Source organism: Schistocerca cancellata, chromosome 1, assembly GCF_023864275.1.
Source record: "Schistocerca cancellata isolate TAMUIC-IGC-003103 chromosome 1, iqSchCanc2.1, whole genome shotgun sequence".
NCBI classification, from domain to species: Eukaryota; Metazoa; Arthropoda; class Insecta; order Orthoptera; family Acrididae; genus Schistocerca; species Schistocerca cancellata.
The window spans coordinates 631,670,289-631,697,190 of record NC_064626.1 but is presented as its reverse complement, the minus strand read 5'-3'; the positions used below and the strand labels follow the sequence as shown (position 1 = coordinate 631,697,190).

The window sequence follows — 26,902 nt, the reverse complement described above, 5'->3', positions numbered from 1 at the left end:
ATTTCACTGGCAGACACTACTTCGTGAAAGTTATGTGACACTATAGTACGTCATTAATAAAATATCTTCATTTACAGTAGTTCACATTTTCCTGATGAGAAACTTGTAGTGTCACATAACTATGCTTAGCTTACTTTACTCTGGTTTGGGATTGTACTGTAAATGTGCACTGGACTATACAGACGTTGTTAAAAAATTCAAGTGAAAATCATCTGACATATCACCAAAATATCTTCTAGAAATTCTTGGACAGACAAAGTTACAGATCCCCTGAGGGACATCATTCTTGATACTTCCCGAGTTAGAGGACTCTGCCGATTTTTGCAGACTACCTATATTGTTAATCCTTCTGCATTCTTCCAGTTAAATATGAATTAAACCATTTGCGTCCTGTCCCACTCATACCACAATACTTAAGCTTATCTTGAAGAATTTCATGATTCACATAATCAAAAGCCTTTGAGAGATCACAGAATATCCCAACTGGTGATGTTCAGTTATTAGATGCATTTGCTATTTGACCAGTGAAAGCAAATGTAGCATTTTCTGTTGAAAAGCACATCTGGAAACCAAATTGACATCTTGTTGGTACACTAAACTCTCGCTTATACGGCCCTCGGTAGTCCGGCCTCTCAGTAATCTGGCACACATCCAGCCTCAAGTCGTTCAACCTGAAATGATGCCTTCAGTAATGAAATATCGTCTGCAACAACGTTGTTAGTTAATTATAATGTTCAGCATTCCTGTATACTTTGAAATTGTGGCTTTCCTTACACATCATTGTATTGGCTTCTAAAGGTAAACACGTTATGCTAGACCTCAAGCAGAAACTCAAAATTAGGCATATACTGAACTGAAGTTCGTCACAGAAAACCATTGTTGCTGGCAACAGTGTTGGACGAGCAACTATTTATGACCACACTTCAGCAGAAAAGAGGTAATCATAAACTCACAGGAAAGTCACGATGAAACTGATGAAGAGGAGGACACAGGAGGAGAGAACTGCTGGTGCTGAAGCTGGAGATGTCTGCCTGGAGTACATTATGTAACAGTCAGAAACATGGCAGGACCTATGAAATGTCTGTAAAGCCATTGTGTGATAAAGCATACTACCATTGCATATCATCATGGTGACAAATAAAACTTTGGGACATGTTTCGTCGTGAATGACATATAATACTAATATGCATGTGAACACTCAAGGAGTAAGTTTTGTGTAAAATTGAATGTATCTCTTGATTTGATACAATACAACCCCTATGTGTTTATATTAAATTTTAGACACTCTGAACAATCTGGCATTTCCGACAATCTGACACCCATATGTGTGAGGAATGGCCAGTTTAGCAAGAGTCTATTGTACTTGATTTTTACAAATATGTGATGCTACTGTTGAATATATTACTTTTTCAAGAATTTTGGACAAAGCTGTCAGAAGTGAGGTTGGGCAGTAGTTGTTAGCATCAGACCTATCGCCTTTTTTTATGCAATGGTTTAACAATAGCATATTTCTGTCTACCTGGAAAAAAGCCCCATTTCAGTGAGCTGCTACATATGTGGCTGAGAATCCTACTTATTTGTTGGGAACGAGCTTTTAGTACTCTGTTGGAAATACCATCAATTCCATGTGAGCTTTTACTTTTGAGTGAATCTATTTTTTTCCTAATCTCGATAGGAGATGAGGGTTGAATTTCAATTTTGTCAAATTGCATAGGTATCGCCTCTTCCATATTCTGCCTCGCATTTTCTAATGAGTAGCTGCGTCCTATTTCCTCTGCAACACTTAAAAATGATTATAAAATTTTTTTCTGCTTCTGACTTCTTGTTAACAAATGTTTCAAGGAGTTTGATAGAAATACTGTCTTCTCGTGCTCTCTGTTGTCCTGTTTCATTTTAACATTATTCGAAATTGTTTTAATTTTATTACCAGATGTGCTAGTCTCAGACATAATGCACATACTTCTGAACTTTTTAATAACTTTTCTTAATACAGTGCAGTAGTTTTTATGTTTCACTGTTTCAAGATCATTACTCCTCGTAGCTATAAGATACATTTTCCTTTTCCATTTACAGAATATTTTTATCCCTTTAGTAAGTCATGGTGTTTACATGGTTTCTTACAATTACATTTCACTATTTTCTTAGGGAAACTGTTTTCAAATATACCCACAAAGGTATCATTAAATGTTGTTGTTGTTGTTGTTGTTGTTGTTGTTGTTGTCGTCTTCAGTCCTGAGACTGGTGTGATGCAGCTCTTCATGCTACTCTATCCTGTGCAAGCTTCTTCATCTCCCAGTACTTACTGCAACCTACATCCTTATGAATCTGCTTAGTGTATTCATCTCTTGGTTTCCTTCTATGATTTTTACCCTCCACGCTGCTCTCTAATACTATGTTGGTCATCCCTTGATGCCTCAGAACATGTCCTACCAACCGGTCCCTTCTTCTAGTCAAGTTGTGCCACAAACTTCTCTTCTCCCCAATCCTATTCAATACCTCCTCATTAGTTATGTGATCTACCCATCTAATTTTCAGCATTTCGAAAGCTTCAATTCTCTTCTTGTCCAAACTATTTATGGTCCATATTTCACTTCCATACATGGCTACACTCCATACAAATACTTTCAGAAACGACTTCCGGACACTTAAATCCATACTCGATGTTAACAAGTTCCTCTTCTTCAGAAACGCTTTTTTTGCCATTTCCAGTCTACATTTTATATCCTCTCTACTTCGACCATCATCACTTATTTTGCTCCCCAAATAGCAAAACTCCTTTACTACTTTAAGTATCTCATTTCCTAATCTAATTCCCTCAGCATCACCCGACTTAATGCAACTACGTTCCATTATCCTCGTTTTGCTTTTGTTGATGTTCATCGTATATCCTCCTTCCTAGACACTGTCCATTCCGTTCAACTGCTCTTCCAAGTCCTTTGCTGTCTCTGACAGAATTACAATGTCATCGGCCAACCTAAACGTTTTTATTTCTTCTCCATGGACTTTAATACCTACTCCGAATTTTTCTTTTGTTTCCTTTACTGCTTGCTCAATATACAGATTGAATAACATCGGGGATCAGCTACTACCCTGTCTCGCTCACTTCCCAACAACTGCTTCCCTTTCATATCCCTTGACTCTTATAACTGCCTTCTGGTTTCTGTACAAATTGTAAATAGCCTTTCGCTCCCTGTATTTGAAACCTGCTGTCTTCAGAATTTCAAAAAGAGTATTCCAGTCAACATTGACAAAAGCTTTCTCTAAGTCTACAAATGCTAGAAATGTAGGTTTGCCTTTCCTTAATCTATTTTCTAAGATAAGTTGTAAGGTCAGTATTGCCTCACGTGTTCCAACATTTCTGCGGAACCCAAACTTATCCTCACCAAGGTCGGCTTCTACCAGTTTTTCCATTCGTCTGTAAAGAATTCGCGTTAGTATTTTGCAGCCATGACTTATTAAACTGATAGTTTGGTAATTTTCACGTCTGTCAACACCTGCTTTCTTTGGGATTGGAGTTATTATATTCTTCTTGAAGTCAGAGGATATTTCACCTGTCTCATACATCTTGCTCACCAGATGGTAGAGTTTTGTCTGGGCTGGCTCTCCCAAGGCTATCAGTAATTCCAGTGGAATGTTGTCTACTCCCTGGGCTTTGTTTCGACTCAGGTCTTTCAGTGCTCTGTCAAACTCTCCACGCAGTATCATATCTCCCATTTCATCTTCTCTACATCCTCTTCCATTTCCATAATATTGTCCTCAAGTACATCGCCCTTGTATAGACCCTCTATATACTCCTTCCACCTTTCCCTTCTTTGTTTAGAACTGGGTTTCCATTTGAGCTCTTGATATTCATACAAGTGGCTCTCTTTTCTCCAAAGGCCTCTTTAATTTTCCTGTAGGCAGTATCTATCTTACCCCTAGTGAGATAAGCCTCTACATCCTTACATTTGTCCTCTAGCCATCCCTGCTTAGCCATTTTGCACTTCCTGGCGATCTCATTTTTGAGATGTTTGTATTCCTTTTTGCCTGCTTCATTTACTGCATTTTCATATTTTCTCATTTCATCAATTAAATTCAATATTTCTTCTGTTACCCAAGGATTTCTACTAGCCCTCATCTTTTTACCTACTTGATCCTCTGTTGCCTTCACTACTTCATCCCTAAGAGCTACCCATTCTTCTTCTACTGTATTTCTTTCCCGCATTCCTGTAAATTATTCCCTTATGCTCTCCCTGAAACTCTGTACAACCTCTGGTTTAGTCAGTTTATCCAGGTCCCATCTCCTTAAATTCCCACCTTTTTGTAGTTTCGTCAGTTTTAATCTACAGTTCATAACCAATAGATTGTGGTCAGAGTCCACATCTGCCCCTGGAAATGTCTTACAATTTAAAACCTGGTTCCTAAATCTCTGTCTTACCATTATATGATCTATCTGATACCTTCTAGTATCTCCACGATTCTTCCATGTATACAACATTCTTTTATGATTCTTGAACCAAGTATTAGCTATGATTAAGTTATGCTCTGCACAAAATTCTACCAGACGGCTTCCTCTTTCATTTCTCTCCCTCGATCCATATTCACCCACTATGTTTCCTTCTCTCCCTTTTCCTACTCTCGAATTCCAGTCACTCATGACTATTAAATTTTCGTCTCCCTTCACTACCTGAATAATTTCTTTTATCTCATCATACATTTCATCAATTTCTTCATCATCTGCAGAGCTAGTTGGCATATAAACTTGTACTACTGTAGTAGGCATGGACTTTGTGTCTGTCTTGGCCACAATAATGCGTTCACTATGCTGTTGGTAGTAGCGTACCCACACTCCTGTTTTTTTATTCATTATTAAACCTACTCCTGCATTACCCCTATTTGATTTTGTATTTATAACCCTGTGTTCACCTGACCAAAAGTCTTGTTCTTCCTGCCACCGAACTTCACTAATTCCCACTATATCTAACTTCAACCTATCCGTTTCCCTTTTTAAATTTTCTAACCTACCTGCCCGATTAAGGGATCTGACATTCCACACTCCGATCCGTAGAACACCAGTTTTCTTTCTCCTGATAACGACGTCCTCCTGAGTAGTCCCCGCCCGGAGATCTGAATGGGAGACTATTGTACCTCCGGAATATTTTACCCAAGAGCACGCCATCATCATTTAACCATACAGTAAAGCTGCATGCCCTCGGGAAAAATTACGGCTGTAGTTTCCCCTTGCTTTCAGCCGTTCGCAGTACCAGCACAGCAAGGCCATTTGGTTAGTATTGCAAGGCCAGATCAGTCAATCATCCAGACAGTTGCCCCTGCAACTACTGAAAAGGCTGCTGCACCTCTTCAGGAACCACACGTTTGTCTGGCCTCTCAACAGATACCCCTCCGTTATGGTTGCACCTACGGTACGGCCATCTGTATCGTTGATGCATGCAAGCCTCCCCACCAACGGCAAGGTCCATGGTTCATGGGGGCAGGATCATGAAATAGGTTAAATTTTAAATTAGCATTAGAGTCCCAGTACACCTCATCCCAGTTTAACTGTTGCAAGCTTTCCCCAAAATTTTCAGTTGCTAAATCGTTAATTGAATGCACTATTTTGGAGACTGTTTTGCATTACTGTGCGGAGCAATGCCATCTACTGCTATCTCTGTGCATCATAATCAGACAGACTACTCTCAACAGCAAAGTTTTTAGTTGATTAAATTTATCTTTGTGTATAAAAACTTAATAACTTTTCTTAATACAGTGCTACTTTCCTGTACCACCCGAGTAGGAAAATCAATAACTGAAATCAAATTGAAGTAACCTAGTAATATTTCAAGGTCAAGCTTTCTGTAGATTCTTTCAGAAAGTTTACATTGAAATCCACACAAACAATAATTTGCTTCCCTCTGTTTGACAGACAGCACAACAAAGAATCAAAGTTCTTCAAAAATAGTTGAAAATTTTCCTATGGGGGACCTGTGCATGGCTACAATTATAAAAGTTCCATTACTTACTTGGTTTAAGCTCACATGCACATTCTTCTATATGTTGCTCTACACAAAAAAATTTTTTGTTTCCAAATTTTTCACACTGTGACAGATTTTAACATGTATGGCAACTCGTCCTCTCTCCATAGTGCCTCTACTTATATGTGCTGAAAGCTTATATCTACCTACATTTACCATTTCCATAACTCTGAAAATATGATGTTCAGACAGGTGTAGTACATCTATTCCACTCTCAGTTTCTGAATCTTCTAAACAAACAAGAAGCTCATCTACTTTGTTTTTTAATCCCGTGATATCCTGATGCAATATATTAACATTATTTTTCACTGTGCTTTTATGAGAATCTTGTGACATCCTAACATTATTTTTCACTGTACTGTTATGAGAATCTTGTTATATTTTCACATCTCTAGTACCTGCCTGTCTGAGATTCTCATTAAGCTTAATTTCAATCAATGTTGGATGATTCGACACTGATCTTAGCCTAAAAAAGTAATACTATGAGTTTCAGTGCCCTCCCCCCTAAAGATTTTCTATCATCCCAGCCAGTTTACCCTTCCCTTTCCTATTGAGCTGCAGGCTATGTCTTGTGAAGTCCCACCTTCCAATACCATCAGCAGCAGGAACCAAATCTGTGCCTGACAAAATAACCGCCCGAAGCAGCTGATCTAGGTCCATATTGACCCTCCTGACAGAGTTGTTCAATTGGGGCCAGTCATACCACATGAAAGCAGGAACCAAGCCAACATTTGTATGGTTAGTTGAAGATGTTATTTTTACCAGGTCACACTCAATATTGTAGCTCTGATCCCTATCAGTACTGTTTCCCACTCCATCCACTACCACAACAGGAATGTGCTTCGTAAAACTTTTGCACAATGATCCTACATCCTCTATAACTTGACTAAGACATGCGCTGGACTTGAAAATACTTGTGAACTGGTACCTGTCACCTGCTTTTTCCTGCAAGATCTGGCCCACACCTCTTCCATGGCTACTACCTAATAACAGAACTTTCCTCCGACTTTCTACTGTTTTTGAAACAGTTGGTTTCCAAGTAAAAGTCTGTTGAGTACTGACTACACTTACACCTGCTTGACCCTCTTCCTCAGTTGACTGAGGTAGCAAGGCAAATCTGTTTTTTGTGCCAACGATGAAACTGTTGGATGCTGTTCTCTTTCTGTGGCTCCTGTTCCTTGCTACCATTTCCCACCTGTCTTCACCCTTCTCCCCCCTTAACCTCATCAGTCCCTCCCTAGCATTATCCAGATCAGCCTTAAGTGCTCCAATATTCCTTTCCTGTTCCACTATTTTGCTATCCCTTGAACATGCTCTGCAATACCATGGAAGAGATCCATTTACTTCCCTGATTCCCATGCCACTACATTCACCCCAATGTAACCATCTTTCACAAGAGCTGCACAGAACCCCAGACTAACTTTCCTACAGCACCACAAACACATCTTGCTCATGGTTGTTTACAATATTTTTACAAAATTTATCTAGGCAGTAACAGTAATATTCTGTTAACTATGGATCACAAGAGTTGCTAAAGTTATGTGTAACACTACTATACGTATGCGTACTATTAATATAGTAATGTAATGCACTTAAACTAACATTAAAAGTCAAAACTTGCACACCTTAAAAATTAAGTGTAAGATCATGTATGTGTAATATGTGCTTTGCATGTTTTGAAAGGAAATAAAAGATACAATTTAAAACCTTTAATTCCCCAAGTAGATACGGCACTACTAAATATATGTGTGATGAAAACAACCTAAATTCTTCACTTAATGCTTAAAGAAATGTCTTAAATTTGTATGTATGTGGAAACCAGCCCTTAGCGTTCACCCCCCCCCCCCCCTCCCTGAGAAATAGATAATATGAAATAGACTCTAATTAACTTCCTTATGGTGTAATATTAACTTAATTGACAGTTGTTATAGAATTAATTACTTATCTACACGAGCTCAGTGTTTGTAGCCACAAGCTGCACATTTTAGTAGTTCCCCAATTAGGTGCAGCAATATTGTTTAAGCATTCTCTGTGATGTATGATGTTATGGTTGATGTTTAATTGGTACTGTAAATCTTTTTAAAGAGTGTGTTTTGTTCATTAATTTACCGAAATTAGGTGATTCATGTCAATTAAATTCATGCGCAAACTAACCTACCTGTTGTACATGACATTTGAAGTGTAGAGGTATGAACCCAGAATTTGGTTGCAATAATTACATGTCTGTTGTTTGAAACTGTTAAGCAGTATTTTATTCAAAATAATCTCCATCACTATTTATATATTTCTCCAGCAGGCTGTGAATACCAAGAGAGAGAAGAGGGGGGGGGGGGGGGGCAATAAAATTAAAAAAAAAAATCTTCTTTTGAAGCGAACGAGTCAGCAAGCCATTTTCCTATATTTTCATATGAATTGAAGCGTTGTTCAGCAATAGTGTGTCCCAGTGATGCAAATAGATGATAACTGGAAGGAGCCAAGTCTGGAGGATAAGCCGCATGCCCTAGTATTTCCCAACTGAACGCTTATATTGTTTCCCTGATCCCTTTAGCTGTGTGTGATTGTTGCGTTATCATGGAGCAATACAACTTTGTGTTGCCTTTTTCCATATTCTGGTAATTTTTCACACAATGCTCGATTTCAATCGATCATTTGCTGTTGGTAGCGATCAGTTTTAACGTTTTCGCCAGGTTTTAGCAGCTCATAATAGATTAGGAAATGAGACGCTTAAAGTAGTAAATGAGTTTTTCTATTTGGGGAGCAAAATAACTCATGATGGTCGAAGTAGAGAGGATATAAAATGTAGACTGGCAATGGCAAGGAAAAAGTCTCTGAAGAAGAGAAAGTTGTTAACATCGAGTGTCAGGAAGTCGTTTCTGAAAGTATTTGTATGGAGTGTAGCCATGTATGGAAGTGAAACGTGGATGATAAATAGTTTAGACAAGAAGAGAATAGAAGCTTTCGAAATGTTGTGCTACAGAAGAATGCGGAAGATTAGATGGGTAGATCACATAACTAATGAGGTGGTATTGAATAGAATTGGGGAGAAGAGAAATTTGTGGCACAACTTGACTAGAAGGAGGTATCGCTTGGTAGGACATATTCTGTGGCATCAAGGGATCACCAATTTAGTATTGGAGGGTAGCGTGGAGGGTAAAAATTGTAGAGGGAGACCATGAGATGAATACACTAAACGGATTCAGAAGGATGTAGGTTGCAGCAGGTACTGGGAGATGAAGAAGCTTGCACAAGATAGAGTAGCACAGAGAGCTGCACCAAACCAGTCTCTGGACTGAAGACAGCAACAATAATAGATGACACCCTTTTATCCCACCAAACATAGAGCATTGTCATCTTTCCAAAGCTATTTGGCCTTGCAGTAGATGTCAGTGGTCTGCCTGGATTCACCCAAGATTTACGATGATTATGATTCTCAAAATATATCCATTTTTCATCACCTGTCACTATTCGATGTAGAAACAATTTCCTTTTGTATCTGATGAGCAGCATTTTACAAGTAGTCTTTCGAATTGCTTGCTGTCTTTCATTCAGTTCATGTGGAAACAATTTTCCTACTTTTTTTGCACCTTTTGCATAGCTTTCAACCAAAGATAAATGGCTTCCTGCTTCAAATTCAATTGTTCCACAAGTTCGTGTTGAATTTGAGTATCGTCTTTATCCAATAATTCCTCCAATTTGTTGTCTTTGAACTTCTTCAGTGGTTTCTTGCATCAAAATCACCACTTTTGAAATTTTGAATCACTCAAAATAGTGTTTTTCCAAGAGTATGTTCACCGAAAGCTTTGACAAGCAGTCAATGCGATTCTGCAGCAGTTTTCTTCAAATGATAACAGAAAATTAATGCTGTCTGCAAATTGTAGTTCACATGCACAAAACTCGACATGTTTATGGGTTTGAAACAGATGCCAATGTGTGGAACTTAGGTTACTGGGTGTTGACATTCATAGTCAGCCATTACAGGAAGCAGATGGCGCTGCCAATGCAGTCCACGGGCCCTACACTTACAGCTTTCACTATCTATAAGGAAATTCCGATTTTATACTTCTACACCTGGTAGGTCTACTCTGTTCCAGCATGTCTCAATGTATCTTTACCAGCAGCTTGAGGTAATCCTTTGATTTGGTGTCTTAACATTAAAATGAGTATTCTTACCTTTATTTAATTGTGCTGTCCTACTCTTACAACTAACATTCAGTTTCTCCAGTTTCAGTTCGTGTAACCTGCCATCAACACATACAGGATTAGGGAATCCACACTAATCAACAATCGGTTCCCAGTGTATTCGTCACTTCCTTCCACCAGATTATTCTTCTTCTTCTTCTTCTTCTTCTTCTTCTTCTTCTTTTTTTTAAATAACCTATATTTGTAGATATTGTCTGTATTGTACTGACCTCTATTTTCTCCAGCCGTGGGGTCAGTGGGGTCATTTACTGTCGAAGTCTTTGATGCAGATTACCCCGCTACTTCCCAAGGTCTCTAATTTCTGGGAAGAAACTTCTTTATTTCCTTCTTGGTCCTATTGCATGGGCCCTGGTCATAACTAAATCAACAATCTCAAACTTTGGAACCTTAGCTTCCCTGTTACATACAGTCTTAGACATAAAAACTGACCGCCGGCCAGCCACCACAGAGACTAAGTCCGAGTCGTTCACTTAAGGTGACCAATAAAACCAACCGCCTCTGACAACACTTAAGTCCGGCAATCTGCACAATCTGGCAACACTGTAAGAGTAGGAAGTGTTGTTTACTTCCTAGATGTACTTGGTTTGTATGAGCCCATGGTCTATTGGTAATCGTCATGCATTCTAAACTTTTAGTCGCATGTTCGCATCCAACCCTTTTTTTAAAGCACATTTCAATGATCATCTAAAGTTACGAGTCTGTTTGAACATGAAAGATAATTCGCTTCACATTCTACGCACCAGTAATAACAAATACTTCCAGAAACAACTCTGCATGACAGCTCCTGGCTGCATTGCAATAAGAACAGCTTACGCTCCAGCGTTTCCTCGTGCTGAAGCGGCTACCGGCAACCGGTTAGACACCACCCACCGCCTGAATTCGGGCACCGACAAGGTGAATGCGGCGCAACGCTGTCAGTGTATGTATCAACTGTCATTTTCTAATTTGAAATTCTAAGTTAAGCATTGCATACCTGAAAATCATGAACTAGGGGTTAAGCATTTTATGATTTAGTCGCAAGTGGAAAGAGGTGTAATAATTTAAAGACAGGATTTATTTTTGTATAACAGAGGGGTGAATGCAGATGTGGTAGCTTGAAAGATTTGAACTGTGTGTGGAGCACGTACTTTTGGCAAAAGTACGCCAGAAAAAAATATTCTTGTTTCAACAAAGATTGTTCTGGCATGAATGATTTTCCACATTAAGGAATCTCGACTACTGATATAAGTGATGGATTACCATTTAACCATCATGTGACATTTGCATTCAACAGGCAAGGTTCAGAAGTCTGGTGTAGAAGTACTGCATGCTCTAATTCAAAACAACAACAATCAATGGAGTGACTTATTGCAGTTCGCTTGAACGTCATCAGGTCGCTCATTGAGCATTCCTATGAAATATTGTTACTGGTGACGAGTTGTGATGTCTTTATCGTTAACTTCTTAAGAAGAAATGAAAGGCTGAGCCCCACCAAAAAACGTTGGCTTGAGAAAACCCACCAAAAAATGTAAGCTCGAGAAAAGTGTAGTGTGAATATAATATTTTCAGTCTGATAGCACCAAAAGTGTATTTTACACTACGAATACTTCCCCAAGGGTATGTCCATCACAGCTGGAGTTTGTTGCCAACAATTGAGACACCTTTCGCTTACAGTTTAAGAAAATTAACTGACAAAACTACATCGCATGTGCTACTGCGTGATAACGCACCCTGTTGATTTAAGAAACACACCAATCCAGGAGATTGATAGGGAAGTCATCTCTCAGGCACTTTTATTGATAGGGAAGTCATCTCCCAGACACTAGTCCATCTGATTGTATACTCGTAAAATTTTACGTTTCCCATTCTTCATCGATCAACCGTAGAATTTAAAAACTAATTTAGCGTTGTCAGATTGTTTTAGATATCGTGAAAGAATATACTGTTGCTGATTAATTTCTCTTTGATGATTACTGTTGTGTTCAATAACCTAATAGAAAACGCAATTAGAATATTCACTGTACTAATAGAAATTAAATTCAACTTGCTACAGAAACATCACAATGGCAGTCTATCTTAATAAAGCATTAAGTGTCTGTAAGCTGATTGTGCGTATTTTAACACGAATTAGTAGTATATTACCAACTTTTGACTTTGAAAAGGTCTGTATTTACTTCATGTCCTGTATCATATTCAAGTATTATGAAAATGTGGCAGTCCATAGATAAAATTATGTATTCATAACAACAAATAATTTGTCGGTAGGAAACAGAAGTGGCATGATGAATTTTGCAGTACCATGAGGTTTTCACTCTGACACTAGAGGGTACTGAAAGTAGCAAGACGAATTTTGCTCGAGCGATGTCTTACGATTCTCTTATTGACTTACTGTCCGCCTACTTGTAGCTCTGCTACAAAAGAATTAAGAAAGCTGGCTTTCAGTGAGTCTCGAAAGATGAACGAAAGCAGCTTGCACCTGGTAGACAAGCATGTTATTTCTCTCTCTCTCTCTCTCTCTCTCTCTCTCTCTCTCTCTCTCTCTCTCTCTCTCTTTAAATCCATTCAAGCTGATCCTTCATTCCTTGACTCAGTTTTTTTTTATTACTCGGAGCTAGCGAATAGTTGCTGTGTTTGTTTCATACTTATTGACCCAGCAGTTGCTGTGACAAATAATTCTACTTGTACATCCATACTCCGCAAGCCACCTGACGGTGTGTGGCGGAGGGTACTTTGAGTACCTCTATCGGTTCTCCCCATATTCCAGTTTCGGATTGTTCATGGAAAGAAAGAATGTCAGTATGCCTCTGTGTGGGCTCTAATCTCTCTGATTTTATCCTCATGGTCTCTTCACAAGATATACATAGGAGGGAGCAATATACTGCTTGACTCCTCGGTGAAGGTATGTTCTCGAAACTTCAACAAAAGCTCGTACCAAGCTTCTGAGCATCTCTCCTGCAGTTTCTTCCACTGGAGTTTATCTTTTATCTTTGTAACGCTTTCGCGATTGCTAAATGATCCTGTAACGAAGCGCGCTGCTCTCCGTTGGATCTTCTCTACCTCTTCTATCAACCCTATCTGGTACGGATCCCACACTAGTGAGCAGTATTCAAGCAGTTGGCAAACAAGTGTACTGTAACCTACTTCCTTTGTTTTCAGATTGTATTTCTTTAGGAGTTTTCCAATGAATCTCAGTCTGGCATCTGCTTTGCCGACGATCAACTTTATATGATCATTCCATTTTAAATCATTCCTAATGCCTACTCCTAGATAGTTTATGGAATTAACTGCTTCCAGTTGCTGACCTGCTATATTGTAGCTAAATGATAAAGGATCTTTCTTTCTATGTATTGGCAGCACATTACACTTGTCTACATTGAGATTCAATTGCCATTCCCTGCACAATGCGTCAATTTGTTGCAGATCCTTCTCCATTTCAGTACAATTTTCCATTGTTACAACCTCTCGATATACTACAGCATCATCCGCAAAAAGCCTCAGTAAACTTCTGATATTATCCACAAGGTCATTTATGTATATTGTGAATAGCAAAGGTCCTACGACACTCCTCTGTGGCACACCTGAAATCACTCTTACTTCGGAAGACTTCTCTCCATTGAGAATGACATGCTGTGTTCTGTTATCTAGGAACTCTTCAATCCAATCACACAATTGGTCTGATAGTCCATATGCTCGTACTTTGTTCATTAAACAATTGTGGGGAACTGTATCAAACACCTTGCGGAAGTCAAGAAACATGGCATCTACCTGGGAACCCATGCCTAAGGCCCTCTGAGTCTCGTGGACGAATAGCGCGAGCTGGGTTTCACATGATCGTCTTTTTCGAAACCCATGCTGATTCCTACAGAGTAGGTTTCTGGTCTCCAGAAAGTCATTATACTCTAACATAATATGTGTTTCAAAATTGTACAAGTGATCGACTTTAGAGATATAGGTCTATAGTTCTGCACGTCTGTTGAACGTCCCTTCTTGAAAACGGGGATGACCTGTGCCCTTTTCCAATCCTTTGGTACGCTACGCTCTTCTACAGACCTATAGTACACCGCTGCAAGAAGAGGGGCAAGTTCCTTCACGTACTCTGTGTAAAATCGAACTGGTATCCCATCAGGTCCAGTGGCCTTACCTCTTTTGAGTGATTTTAATTGTTTCTCTATCCCTCTCTCACCTATTTCAATATCTACCATTTTGTCATCTGTGCGACACTCTAGAGAAGGAACTACAGTGCAGTCTTCCTCTGTGAAACAACTTTGGAAAAAGACATTTAGTATTTCGGCCTTTAGTCTGTCATCCTCTGTTTCAGTACCATTTTGGTCACAGTGTGTCTGGACATTTTGTTTTGGTCCACCTACTGCTTTGACATAAGACCAAAATTTCTTAGGATTTTCTGCCAAGTCAGTACATAGAACTTTGCTTTCGAATTCATTTAATGCCTCTCGCATAGCCCTCCTCACACTACATTTCGCTTCACGTAATTTTTGTTTGTCTGCAAGGCTTTGGCTATGTTTATGTTTGCTGTGAAGTTCCCTTTGCTTCCGTAGCAGTTTTCTAACACTGTTGTTGTACCACGGTGGTTCCTTTCCATCTTTACAATCTTGTTTGGCACATACTTATCTAATGCATATTGTACCATGGTTTTGAACTTTGTCCACTGATCCTCAACACTACCTGTACTTGAGACAAAACTTTTGCGTTGAGCCGTCAAGTACTCTGAAATCTGCTTTTTGTCACTTTTGCTAAACAGAAAAATCTTCCTACCTTTTTTTAATATTTCTATTTACGGCTGAAATCATCGATGCAGTAACCGCTGTATGATCGCTGATTCCCTGTTCTGCATTAACTGTTTCGAATAGTTCGGGTCTGTTTGTCACCCGGTCTATTACCGTATTTACTCGAATCTAAGCCGCACTTTTTTCCGGTTTTTGTAATCCAAAAAACCGTCTGCGGCTTAGAATTGAGTGCAAAGCAAGCGGAAGTTCTGAGAAATGTTGGTAGGTGCCGCCACAACTAACTTTTGCCGGCGAATATATGTAGCGCTACATAAGCATGCTTTGTAGGCACAAAGATAAATACTGGCGCCAAAACCTCTGACCCATTTAAAAAAAAAAAAGGGGGGGGGGGGATGGAAGACGAGCTTTTTTTTCTCCGCCCCGAGTTTAGACCACTGCATTTTCATACATTATCCAACGAAGTAAATACAAATTCCGTATTGTTCATCTCCGAATGTAGTAGAATTTCAATGTACTACGAAAATACGACTGGCAAGACTGGGATGTTTTTCAATATGGCCAACTCTATGTTCTGAATTTTTTCCTAACTGTGGGAAGAGATGGTTGCTAATAGTAACCTGATGAAATGTGAATCACAAGCAGTATTCTCTTCACCATTCACCATAAGAATAATACGAATATAAACATTTTGCCATGTATTCTTCCGTGTTTGTTGCTATCTCATTTAAATCCTGTCTGCCTAATAAACTACGAAACTAGAGTGAGACAACAGCAAACACGGAAGAATATACTTATCGTGTCATGTTGATATTCGTATTATTCTTATGCCTAATAGTGATACAGTCAGAAATGAAGCACGGCAACTGACTAGATTTTTAAATCTAAGATGACTCTAATTTCTGTGCAGAATTTGATGTACTACAGAAGCGGCCGCAAAGATTTTCAAACGGAGAAAAATTTTCGCCTAACTCTCGTTCAGAACGTGTTCTATCATACGCAGCCTATTATTTGGTTCTTGTTGATCATTCTCAAAGAAAGCAGCAGTGTAAGTAACAACTTGACATTGCTTCGCTAATGAGATGATTCGCCTCTTTTTAGTTGTAAGCGGCGCTAGCGCGCACAAAAGCAAGCCATGCTGCGAGCGGCGACAGACCGTAAACACACACTATCAGAATGCGACAAACAATGCATGACACAGTACAGTGATCCATTTTCAACTTAGAGTGACGTAACCACCTAAAACAGAGAAAACGGCACTTATTAGATCAAAGCAAAATAAGCAATCGATTCAAACCAGACGAAGCACGTGAAAAAGGAAGGGTACCCGTATAAATACGGACGGAGCGCCTGACGCATAGGAATGGCTACCTGGTAAAGCTTAATTGCTAAGCTTATGACTCGAACCAAACTACTGTAGCTGTATCGTCATTCATTCGACCTAAATTGTGTCTCATATTACAATGGACCAACTTTGTTTCGATTTGGAGGTGCGGCCTAAAACTTTTCTCTCCCATTGAATTTCGAGTCTCAAATTTCAGGTGCGGCTTAGATTCGGGAAATTTTTTTTTCTTGATTTCGAGTCTCATTTTTCAGGTGCGGCTTAGATTCGAGTAAATACGGTATGTTATCGCCACAAGTTGGTTCTCTATTTAACTGCTCAAGGTAGTTTTCAGATAGTGCACTTAAAAAAATTTCACTGGATTCTTTGTCCCTGTCACCCATTATAAACGTTTGAGTCTCCCAGTCTATATCCAGCAAATTAAGATCTCCACCCAGAACTATAACGTAGTCGGGAAATCTACAACATAAGAGACGAGATTAGTTTTATTTCTCATGTGAAACGACTTTCGAGGATTCAAGAGCATTAACTGATATCCTTACATCACATCTCAAGACAAAATCACTCACATTATTCAGTTGAAATGACACGATAATACCAAGTGAATTTAGCAGGATAGTTCTGTGCCATTGAGGAAGTAACTCGTTGGTCACAGAGTTGCCAAATATATTCTGCGTTGTTGCCAAGTTTCAGCTATACTGCCAGGGAGGGTACCAGCTGATATGTTCTGTGAGTGACTTCCGAAGTGACTATAGCTTCATCTCAGAATTGTGGGTGGCAAGGGCCGGAATATCCTCCTTATGTTTCAATGAGTCTTTTTCGCATTTCTGTAACTAGGTTCAGGGGCTAGAGAGTAATTACTTGTAATACATCGATGCACTGAGGGCAAACGGAATGTCATAAATTAATAACTGCGACAATTATTTGTGTTTTATTGTCTTAATCGGACCATAACCTTGAAAGTGTATTCACCAGACGCGATTCACAATTTTGGAGCTTCTCCAGTGGTTGAGCTGGCAACGTATCTTTGTTATACAATATTGTTATTGAGATCACAGTCATTGGCACACCCGCCAGAAGACAGGCGTTACCTGGCTTCTTGTTGTCAGTTTTTCTGACAGTTATTCTGCCGTTGCATGAAATGTTAAGACTTATGGTTAATTCGAGTATTCCATATGGCGAAAATCAGACGTTTCTATACTTCTAGCTCTAACATTCAAAAAACAGTTACAATAAGTGACATGAAAGCGCACCTGTGAACCAACAATTAATAATGCAGTCATAATTACTGGAATCTGACAAACTCCATCTGTTATCTGATAATTGTGAAAAACTACTTTTTTCATCTGCACAGCACCGCGATATGAACTCAGGGGTTTTGTAGGATTCTTATACTTAATTTCTCTGTGATCGTTTTCAGTGACAGTAGAGGAGGAGCAAAATCATTTGACTTGAAACATGCTTTCCCAGCGGGATTTGAAACTTTGGCTACAGTTGCAGTAGCACATCCAGTGAGGCAACAAGAATGTGAGCATTCAATCATTGCAGTAGTATAGGCTAGGGCAGAAAGAAGCAAGTTTCCAACAAAGTAAACGATGAGAGACATTGTTGCTCTCATGTATTAAACAGGAATTGTTCAGAAAATTTCAACTATACGTAGCGAAATGATTTGATTAACGCAGCTCCAGTCTGTCAGGTTAATGCAGCTCCAGTGCGTCACTATCACTGAGTTGCCAAACATTTTCCGAATAGCACTTATATGAATCGTAATAGACAGACTTGTCAATCAATTACATATCAAAGGATGTCCAGGCTGTCACAGTGCGTTACAATACAATTACGGCGGTGGATGAAAATTTGTGCCTGACCAGGTTCTAACCCGGATTCTTGGTGTCTTTTCTTTCAGACATGTCCAAAAGAACAGACACCGCACATATCTGCATATTCAGAGTGTTTCAGGAGGTATAGTAGATAGTTTAGCAGGTGGAAGTGTAGAAGAGTTGCATAAAATAATTGCATATATGTTTGCCCGCTTTTTATTGAGTACAGAGGTACAACTGTTAGCAAAGACTCAAAGCAGAGGCAAATGAGGATGTTCAAAGTTGATTTTCAAAAATTCCCTTACCAACTTCAATGCACTTTTGACTTTTTGTGATAACACCACGTGTAGCTCTTCTGATGTCGTCCTTGCATTCTTTTATGAGGGCTGCACCATTCATAATCCGAATGATCAAATCAGCTCTTGGGTTTACTTTTTCTTTGTAGACTTCGCCCTTCAACCATCCTCGCAGGCAAACATCAAAACAGATGAGGTCCGCCAACCTTGGATGCCAAGGGAAGTGCTCGTATCTATTGATCCATTTTCCGAGAAAAGTTAGGTGTGGATGATGTGTCACCTGATGACTAGAATGTGCAGGAGCCCAGTCATGCTGGGGGAACATGCATATTCTTGTAGCCAAATGAACCTCTTTCAATAATGCTGGAAGCTCATTTTCAAGGAAGTGTAGACAACAGCGTCCTGTAAGGACCAACAAACGAAATGAAAAATGCATTGAACCCGGCTGTATGTATCAATAAAAATTGGACACATTTTATATGGCATTTTTTCTGCAATCTGTCTGTACTACCACCTCCTACAATCTTTTTTAAATTTTTTTTTTTTTTATTCAGATTATTATATCATACATATTAACCCACTACCTGAGTACATTAGTGGGTCCTAATTTCATACACAGTATTGCAGCTATTTTTCCACACTACAGGTAAATTGTAGATTTTGATCTTACCACCACAGGGTTCCTATTATCTACTTAATCTACAAAACTTATGCTACCTGCAGCGTTACAGGTGTGTCAGTGATCTATAAACCTGATGGATATTTGGCCTGGCCCACCGAGCTATCCCAGTGGGCGTGCCCCTGGCACTGGGCTGGCCGGTAACTTGGTATCGCAGCAGTCTATCCTAGAAAACCTTATCCTATCTTGCCATATGCTAACCTATTTTTAAATCTAGTGTCACAGTTGGTGCGTGCTGCCCTATCCGGTTATGATGTACACCCTTTCTCCCTAGTCCAGAGCAAGGCGGATCCCAACCGTGAAGCGGCTGGCCAAGTCCAGGCCTGGTAGATCAGGAAAGGTGCACAGGGTCTAAGTTGGTGTGATTTTTACTGGTTGTCCCTTAGAAATTTCCTAAGGACGTTTTTCGTAATCTCATCTGTCAATTTGTTTAAGACATTGAAGGTGGTGTCTTGCCCTAGCAGATGGTACATGTCGTTATTCAGAAGTTGTTGTCTTAGTTCATTTGCTATGTCATCGAAGAGGGGGCACTCATAGACCACATGTTCTGGCGTGCCTTACACAGCGCCACAGTCACACGCGGGTGTAGCCTGCTTCCCAAACCGGCATAGATGTGTCGGGTAGGGTCCATGTCCAGTAAGAAAGTGCAGCAATCCTCTTCTAGGCATGAAGTACGTTAGCTTTACTCTTTCCTCTATGTCTGGTAACAGCTCATAAGTTCTGCGCCCCGTATCCTCGTTGTTCCACTGTTCCTGCCATATTTCCATCCCTCTCTTTTTAAGTGCAGTTTTAACCCCAGCATAAACACCCAGTATCTCCATTATCTTATCCCTTTTCTCCTTCTTCACCCAATACCAGGCGGCCTGCACTCTGATTTTAATGTCCAGAGGACAGATCTCCTTCAGTACAAGAAGCGCTCCTCCAGGTGTTGTTCTGTATGCTCCTGCTGAACACAGGAGCATATTACGCTGCACCCTTCTTACGACCATTGCAGGCATGACCGTTGTGAGTCTGTGTGCCCAGACCCCTGATCCGTATCCTACTATTAATGTTAGAATACTGTTCCTGCTATTGTTGTTAGAATACTGTTGTGGTACAGTTTTATTAGATTGGGTTTTTGGCCTATCCCAATGAGGTTATTTAGCAGTACTAAAGATCTTTGAGATATGGTATCAATATGTGATGTGAAGTTCCACCTGTCGTTGATGACTACACCTAGATATCGGGCCTCACGGCGCCGATGAACTGGTGAGTCATTGATTCTCACTGTGGGATTTCTGACAAGTTGGCCTTTGAGTAAGAGTTATGTAGATTTAAGAGGCGCGGTAGCCATTTTAGTCTTGTGGCACCATGTTGTCAGTATAGTTACGGCTCTCTCTATTTTGGGCTCTAGGTCCCCGCGGCTGCGGCCGCCGACCAGCAGGAGGAGGTCGTCTGCGTATGCTATGACCTCTAGCACATCGTCACTACTCTTCAGATCTTCCAGTAGCGGCTCCATGTTGATGACCAAAAGAGAGATCCTAGGACAGAGCCCTGTGGACATCCTTTGGTTACTGTCTTACTGACTTTGCCACTAGGGGCCGATAGCCAGACCTCCGTGTCTGCACAATTGCTCCTCAGACAGCCATATAGCAGCCCTGAACAGTTCTTCTCCCGCAAGCAGGAGAAGAGTGAGGGCCACCACAGGTTGTCGAAGGTGCCACTGGTATCCACCATGATGCCGATGACATACTTGTGCGGGGCTGAGTTGCAGACCTCAGCGGCCAGGGCAATTGCGTCAGACGCAGACCGCCTCGACCGAAAGCACGCCTGACTAGAAGTGATACGTCCTAGTGTGAGCCTCCATGCCTTACGGCGCGTCAGTGACGGACAGGGCCGCACCGAACACACACCATCAAGCGACCGACCTCACGCCAGACAATATTTACTATTCCTCCTGATACATCCTGTATAATTATTCAGGTCTCGAAGGACCATCGAAAGCTAGACGCACATCATCGTCCGAACCCTCATGGGAATTCAGTGTGGCTGCGAGCAAGTGGAATAATGGATTGGGGGGGGGGGGGGGGGTACCGCGTATGCCAGGGCTGGCCAAACGCTCCACGGTGTACAGACGTGTGGAAGTGCTGCACATGTACGCCCGTGTGCGACAGCAACATCTGTTATTAGACATGCATTCTAAATGAACGGCGGCGGCTCCACTTCCCTGTTTGTGTGGTACAAGCAAGAGCGCAACATACCCTGTCTCGTTTACCCCTGGTGACCGTAACCTTAACAGAGATGTACTGAGAAATGACAGGTACTGTGAAAAAGCAAAGGACGGGAGATCTGTGTTCTCAGCCGTTTGAAAATGACTGGGAACTGCTATCCTTTTTGTAGCCGTTGGCGTAAACTCAGTGTTTGTTGTGCCGCCAGATAATAGTTTTCAATTGAAAGACACAATAATACATATCACAAAGACGAGTGTAGTGTACTCAACAGTGAAGAACGGCAAGCAAAATTAAATGTCCTTAAGAAAATGGATGAGACGCATCAACTCGATTTTACTGTACGTCAAAGTAACTGATACTTTTTGAACTCTTAGTTTCTTGTGTTACATTTATGTCTATTTTACTATATGCTGTACAATGTACTGTTTTCAATTTTTTCAATTTTGCAGAACCACACTAAATCTTCACTGCGAGCAAGTTTTAAAATTACATTAAGAATTGCACAATCTGGGAAACCCTTTTCTGAAGGGGAGTTTGTGAAAGGGTGTCTGATTGATGCTGCAAAACTTGTGTGTCCCACGAATGTTAGCCGTATGTGGTATGCGGCAAAGCGCTCCATCAAAAATTTTCATCTGCTGTCGTTGCTGTATTTCAACGCCCTGTGACAGTGTGGACGTCTGTCCTTCAATATTTAAGATGAAATTGTTTTTTGAGGCAATACAGGTGATTTGCAAACATTTGTCTTGCCATCAATGTAATTGGACTTCAACGGCATCCATTCCGTAGTCATTGTTTTGTGATTGCGCTAACCCATGTCATATACATGCGAATCAGATTGTAGCGCATATTTAGTCAAATAACTAATGGTCAGTATACAAGTACTTATGAACAGTAGAAGCAGGATTGCAGCGAGCTTATCACTTAACCAAGAGTACCTGTGTAGTGAGTCATTTCAGCTACATAGCTGATGGTAATATTTGTCAAGCAATTCACTGCAGAATTTATGTAATACCCCTCACAATCATCTCTGTAGTAATACTGTATCATTAGCAGCTCGCGAATGGAGTACTATGTTCATTAAATCAGATTACTCAAGCTGGTGCCAAATAAAGAGAAGCGACTGTGCCACCACCCTATCTTTACTTACGTAGGTAGTCAGCGCGAGATTTTGTGCACCACCATTAATGTTACTGTAAGCATTTGTCAACATAACAGCACCACATCCACTGACAACCTCTACCATTATCATCACACAGTTGTTACTTGCAGTAATTACAAGTTGCTGATGGTTGTCAAGAATAGCAGAAAGCGCCTCATGAAAGTTAAATTCCATTTGCATTACGCCTAGGACAGAGAGAATCCTAAATAACAGTAAGAGATTACCCAGTGGAGGGCAGAATCCACGAATTGTCTAGAGTTCTTGCAGTTTCATGTTAACGTAGTTCCCGATGGTTTCATGCTAACGGGTTCTTTTGACTATCGGAATACTCATATGGGAATTATCAAAGTGTAATAATTGCTAGAACACTCAACTTCCTTAGTAACACCTCATTTTGGATTGAACATGACTCAGAAAGTGATAGTAATTTGATGTTTCCATCCTTGTCCTGACGACTTACTGAATGAAGTTTGAAGTGCACTTACAGTTGTGTTGCCTGCCACATGAATTCTGTAAAGTGTTGTGGCAGCTGGCAGTCATTGTTGAATACAGACATGTGCAAATATCTTCACTGCTCTAGGGGAACTCTTCTTTGTTGCATTTTTTCCATACCGTAATTAGCACAATAACATAAGGGTCATTCTGCTGAAGAACTTAATGCCTTAAATAAGAATCTGCAAGCTGTAGTAATGCATGAAAGGAAACAGACTGTAGGACAAAAGAATGGAGAGCTCCCTGCTTTTTGCATTTCCAGTAGGGCCTGCGATAAGAATTTGTCATATTATGCTTCAGAATGCTAGACAGTTTATTTTTTTCACTTAATACTAAAACAAAAGCTATATGAGAAGAGGAAATGACTTACATGCTTCTCAGAAACTTTAGTTTTTTGTGTTTATTTTCTCACTTCATACTAAAACAATGGCGTTGATATGAGAGGAGAAAATGAAATATACACTTCCGAGACATAATATTTCCTTGTGTGCTACTACTGCGTGCATAAAAGCTCTGCAGTTAATTTTTGTATGTTGGATAAATTTTGATATCACCTCACACTGCTTTGTGAGAAGGTTCCTATTTTCTTGGGTTTCAAATAGAGAGGACATTTCATCACTAGTCAATATTCTGATGACTAATGACATGATACCTGTTCCAATTGCTCCATGGCACCTGTGAATAGAGTCTCACATTACTATAAGAAAATGCAGGCACTGACGTTCACTCACTGCAGTCAGAGCCAAGGTGATTTCTTTCTGTTCATGGCGAAGCGTCTACTGCAGTGTCCATGCTCAGCCAACATAAACAAATCATGGCGGCATTGGACACTGCTAATCGCTGCACTTGTCACGAGCCACGACAACAAGAGCACACTGTCTCTGCTAACGATATTATGGAGTTCATACATCTTACTTAACGTAATATGCAGGACATGGGTTGGGTAAAAATTCAGTTTGTAACTTTCCATCGCATTAAAATACTTTACACTTATATTTGATGCAATATTTATTGTTGCTTGTCTCTCTAATGTTAATTGTATTGATTCAGATTGTGCGCGAACACACACACACACACACACACACACACACACACAGTCATTGATTTCTAGTGAGAGTGATGACTGCCGTCTGTTGAACAACACATGCACCGATTAATTCCTCAGTTGGCGTCGAGTGGATGAGATTTCTCAGTTACCTTGCATTGCAAGAATCGTGAGGAGGAGACTGAAAGTAAATGGACTTAATATGCTTGAGAGCAGCGACAAAGCAAACCCTGACTGATTATTAGATAACTGTCCACCCGGGTTTTGTTGGACGAGTATAATTTTAGTTACCAATCCATCCTCCGTCATTACGTAAGATTTATTGAAGGCGTCAGGGCATTGATTCCTCTGTGGTCCTTGGTAGTGTAGCGTGATGTTTTTTTTTTTGCCACCATACGTTTTCCATATTTGTTCAAAGGTCACTTGCATTTGTAGGTCACATGGCAATGACCTCGTTACCTCTGCCCAGATATTCTCTATCGGATTGAGGTCTGGTGATGGTGGAACGAACGGCAACAGTGTTATCCTCTCTTGGCCGTGAAACCAATCTTGCACCACTTTGCTCTGATAGATGTGGCTGTGGTCCTGTAAATAAATCGTTATCTCGTTACTCCATATATCTATATTTAAATAACGTATTCGTAATAGGGACACTGTATAACTATTTTCCATAGTGTTTAAGAATTCATGCCCTGTCGTAGATAAGTGATCTAGATTCAACAGTCTGATTAGGAATGTGGTTTAAACGAGTCTATAACATGTGGAGAGTCATAGTAGGAAATCCACATTAAGCCTGACTGGCTGAATCCGATTAGAATGATCTGTTATTGGACTGAAATTACAGAAATCGGATCATTTGAACATCTGTATTGCAACAATTCTCCGCACATAAATTCCTGTGATGGCGTAACAAGTAGCAACTGTCAAAGAAAAAGTGAGGAATATCTCTACTAGCAACAATGTAACATAATTATAACCTATATTTGTGTGATGCACATATTTAATGGAACAATAAATATGTATTTCAGTGGTGGGAAGATACACCACATCGGAATTGCTGATGAAATAATAATAATAATAATAATAATAATAATAATAATAATCCGATGTGAGGTTGTTAGATCAGGCACCTCCCCAGGAGGCGGATAGGAGAAGCCTCCCAGATACGGGTAGTACCGAGGAAATCAAATACTAACACAATCCTCAATGGCTATTCAACCCGTTGAACCCAAAATTGACTGAAAATCACCGGTACTCTGGTCACCATCTGTTAGCTCAATGAGCTGGGCTGAAAATATTTGGTCCTAAGGGCTTCAACAACCTCTGGTCCTATTCGGTCCTGGTATCATCTAGCCCAAACCAATGAAACCCAAGAAACATGAGCTGCGCAAGTAAATTCAACTTTACCACCCTTCAAGAAACATGACTAAATGATAATGAAACCTTGCATTACGGAAGCTATCGCGTCTTCAAGAGCAAAACTTAACAAAAGATAGCAAAAGGCACACCAATCTTTGGCATGAAATTTCTCATACACAGATCCATCATCACCCATGTCAAGGAAATCACACCCATCAACAATCGACTTACATCTATGCTCATTCAGAGTCCCAACAAAAAATATACACTTATCATTGCACATGCCCCCACCAACATCGAAAATAAGAAAAACCCCAAAAATGACAAAAATTGTGGAACACCCTCGAAAAAACTGTGAGCAAAATACACCAAAATGATGTGAAAATCCTAATGGGAGACCCAACACTCAATTTGGGACAGAAAAAACCTATATAAAAAATATTGGTAACAATTCAGCACACCGAAACAATAACACAAACAACACATGTCTGATTGACATTTACCAACAATCCAAAATGATGTCTACCCACTTCAGGGGGAAAAAAGCTCCAAGGTAACATGCTTGTCTACCCAGCACAAGCTGCTTTCGTTCACCTTTCGAAACTCACTGAAAGCCAGTTTTTTAATTATTTTGTAGCAGAGCTACAAGCAGGCAGACATAAATTCAATAAGGGAATTGTAAGACAATGCTCGAGCAAAATTCGTCTTGCTACTTTCAGTACCTTCTAGTGTCAGAATGAAAACCTCAAGGTACTGCAAAATTCATAATGCCACTTTTGTTTCCTGCCGACATATTTTTTTGTTGTTGTTGTGAATACGTAAATTTACCTATGGACTGCCACATTTTCATAATACTTGAATATGATACAGGACATAAAGTAAATACAAACCTTTTCAAAGTCAAAAGTCGGTAATATACTACTAATTTGTGTTAAAATATACACAATAGGCTTACAGACACTTAATGCTTTATTAAGATAGACTGCCATTGTGATGTTTCTGTAGTAAGCTGAATTTAATTTCTATTAGTACAGTGAATATTTTAATTGAGTTTTCTATTAGGTTATTGAACACACCAGTTATCATCAAAGAGAAATTAATCAGCAACAGTATATTCTTTCATGATATCTAAAACAATCTGACACCGCTAAATTAGTTTACAAATTCTACGCCTGTAGAAACATACTGGTTCTAACGATGTCATTAAACCAGGTAGTTTGAAGAACATTTTTGGTTAGAAATGAACTGCCTTTACGGTTGATCGATGAAGAATTTGAAAGGTTCTGACATGTAAATCATCGATATCTGACACCGCTAAATTAGTTTACAAATTCTACGCCTGTAGAAACATACTGGTTCTAACGATGTCATTAAACCAGGTAGTTTGAAGAACATTTTTGTCTAGAAATGAACTGCCTTTACGGTTGATCGATGAAGAATTTGAAAGGTAAAATTTTACGAGTATACGATCAGATGGACAAGTGTCTGGGAGATGCTGGTTCAAATGGCTCTGAGCACTATGGGACTTAACTTCATCAGTCCTCTAGAACTTAGAACTACTGAAACCT

General features: G+C 39.9%; 1 protein-coding gene across 2 annotated transcripts in view; it reads left to right on the top strand.

Annotated features, from left to right (window-relative positions):
• Nucleotides 1–26,902, top strand: part of LOC126183229 (multiple inositol polyphosphate phosphatase 1) — a 235,207-nt gene that overhangs the window by 649 nt on the left and 207,656 nt on the right. Inside the window, exon 2 of one of the 2 annotated variants that reach the window (XM_049925017.1) lies at nt 10,974–11,130. The exons of the other annotated variant lie outside the window; for it this stretch is intronic. Coding sequence (XP_049780974.1) covers nt 10,986–11,130 — 145 coding nt within the window. The 5' untranslated portion in view covers nt 10,974–10,985. The remainder of the gene's footprint in view (nt 1–10,973; nt 11,131–26,902) is intronic. 2 annotated transcript variants of the gene reach the window in all.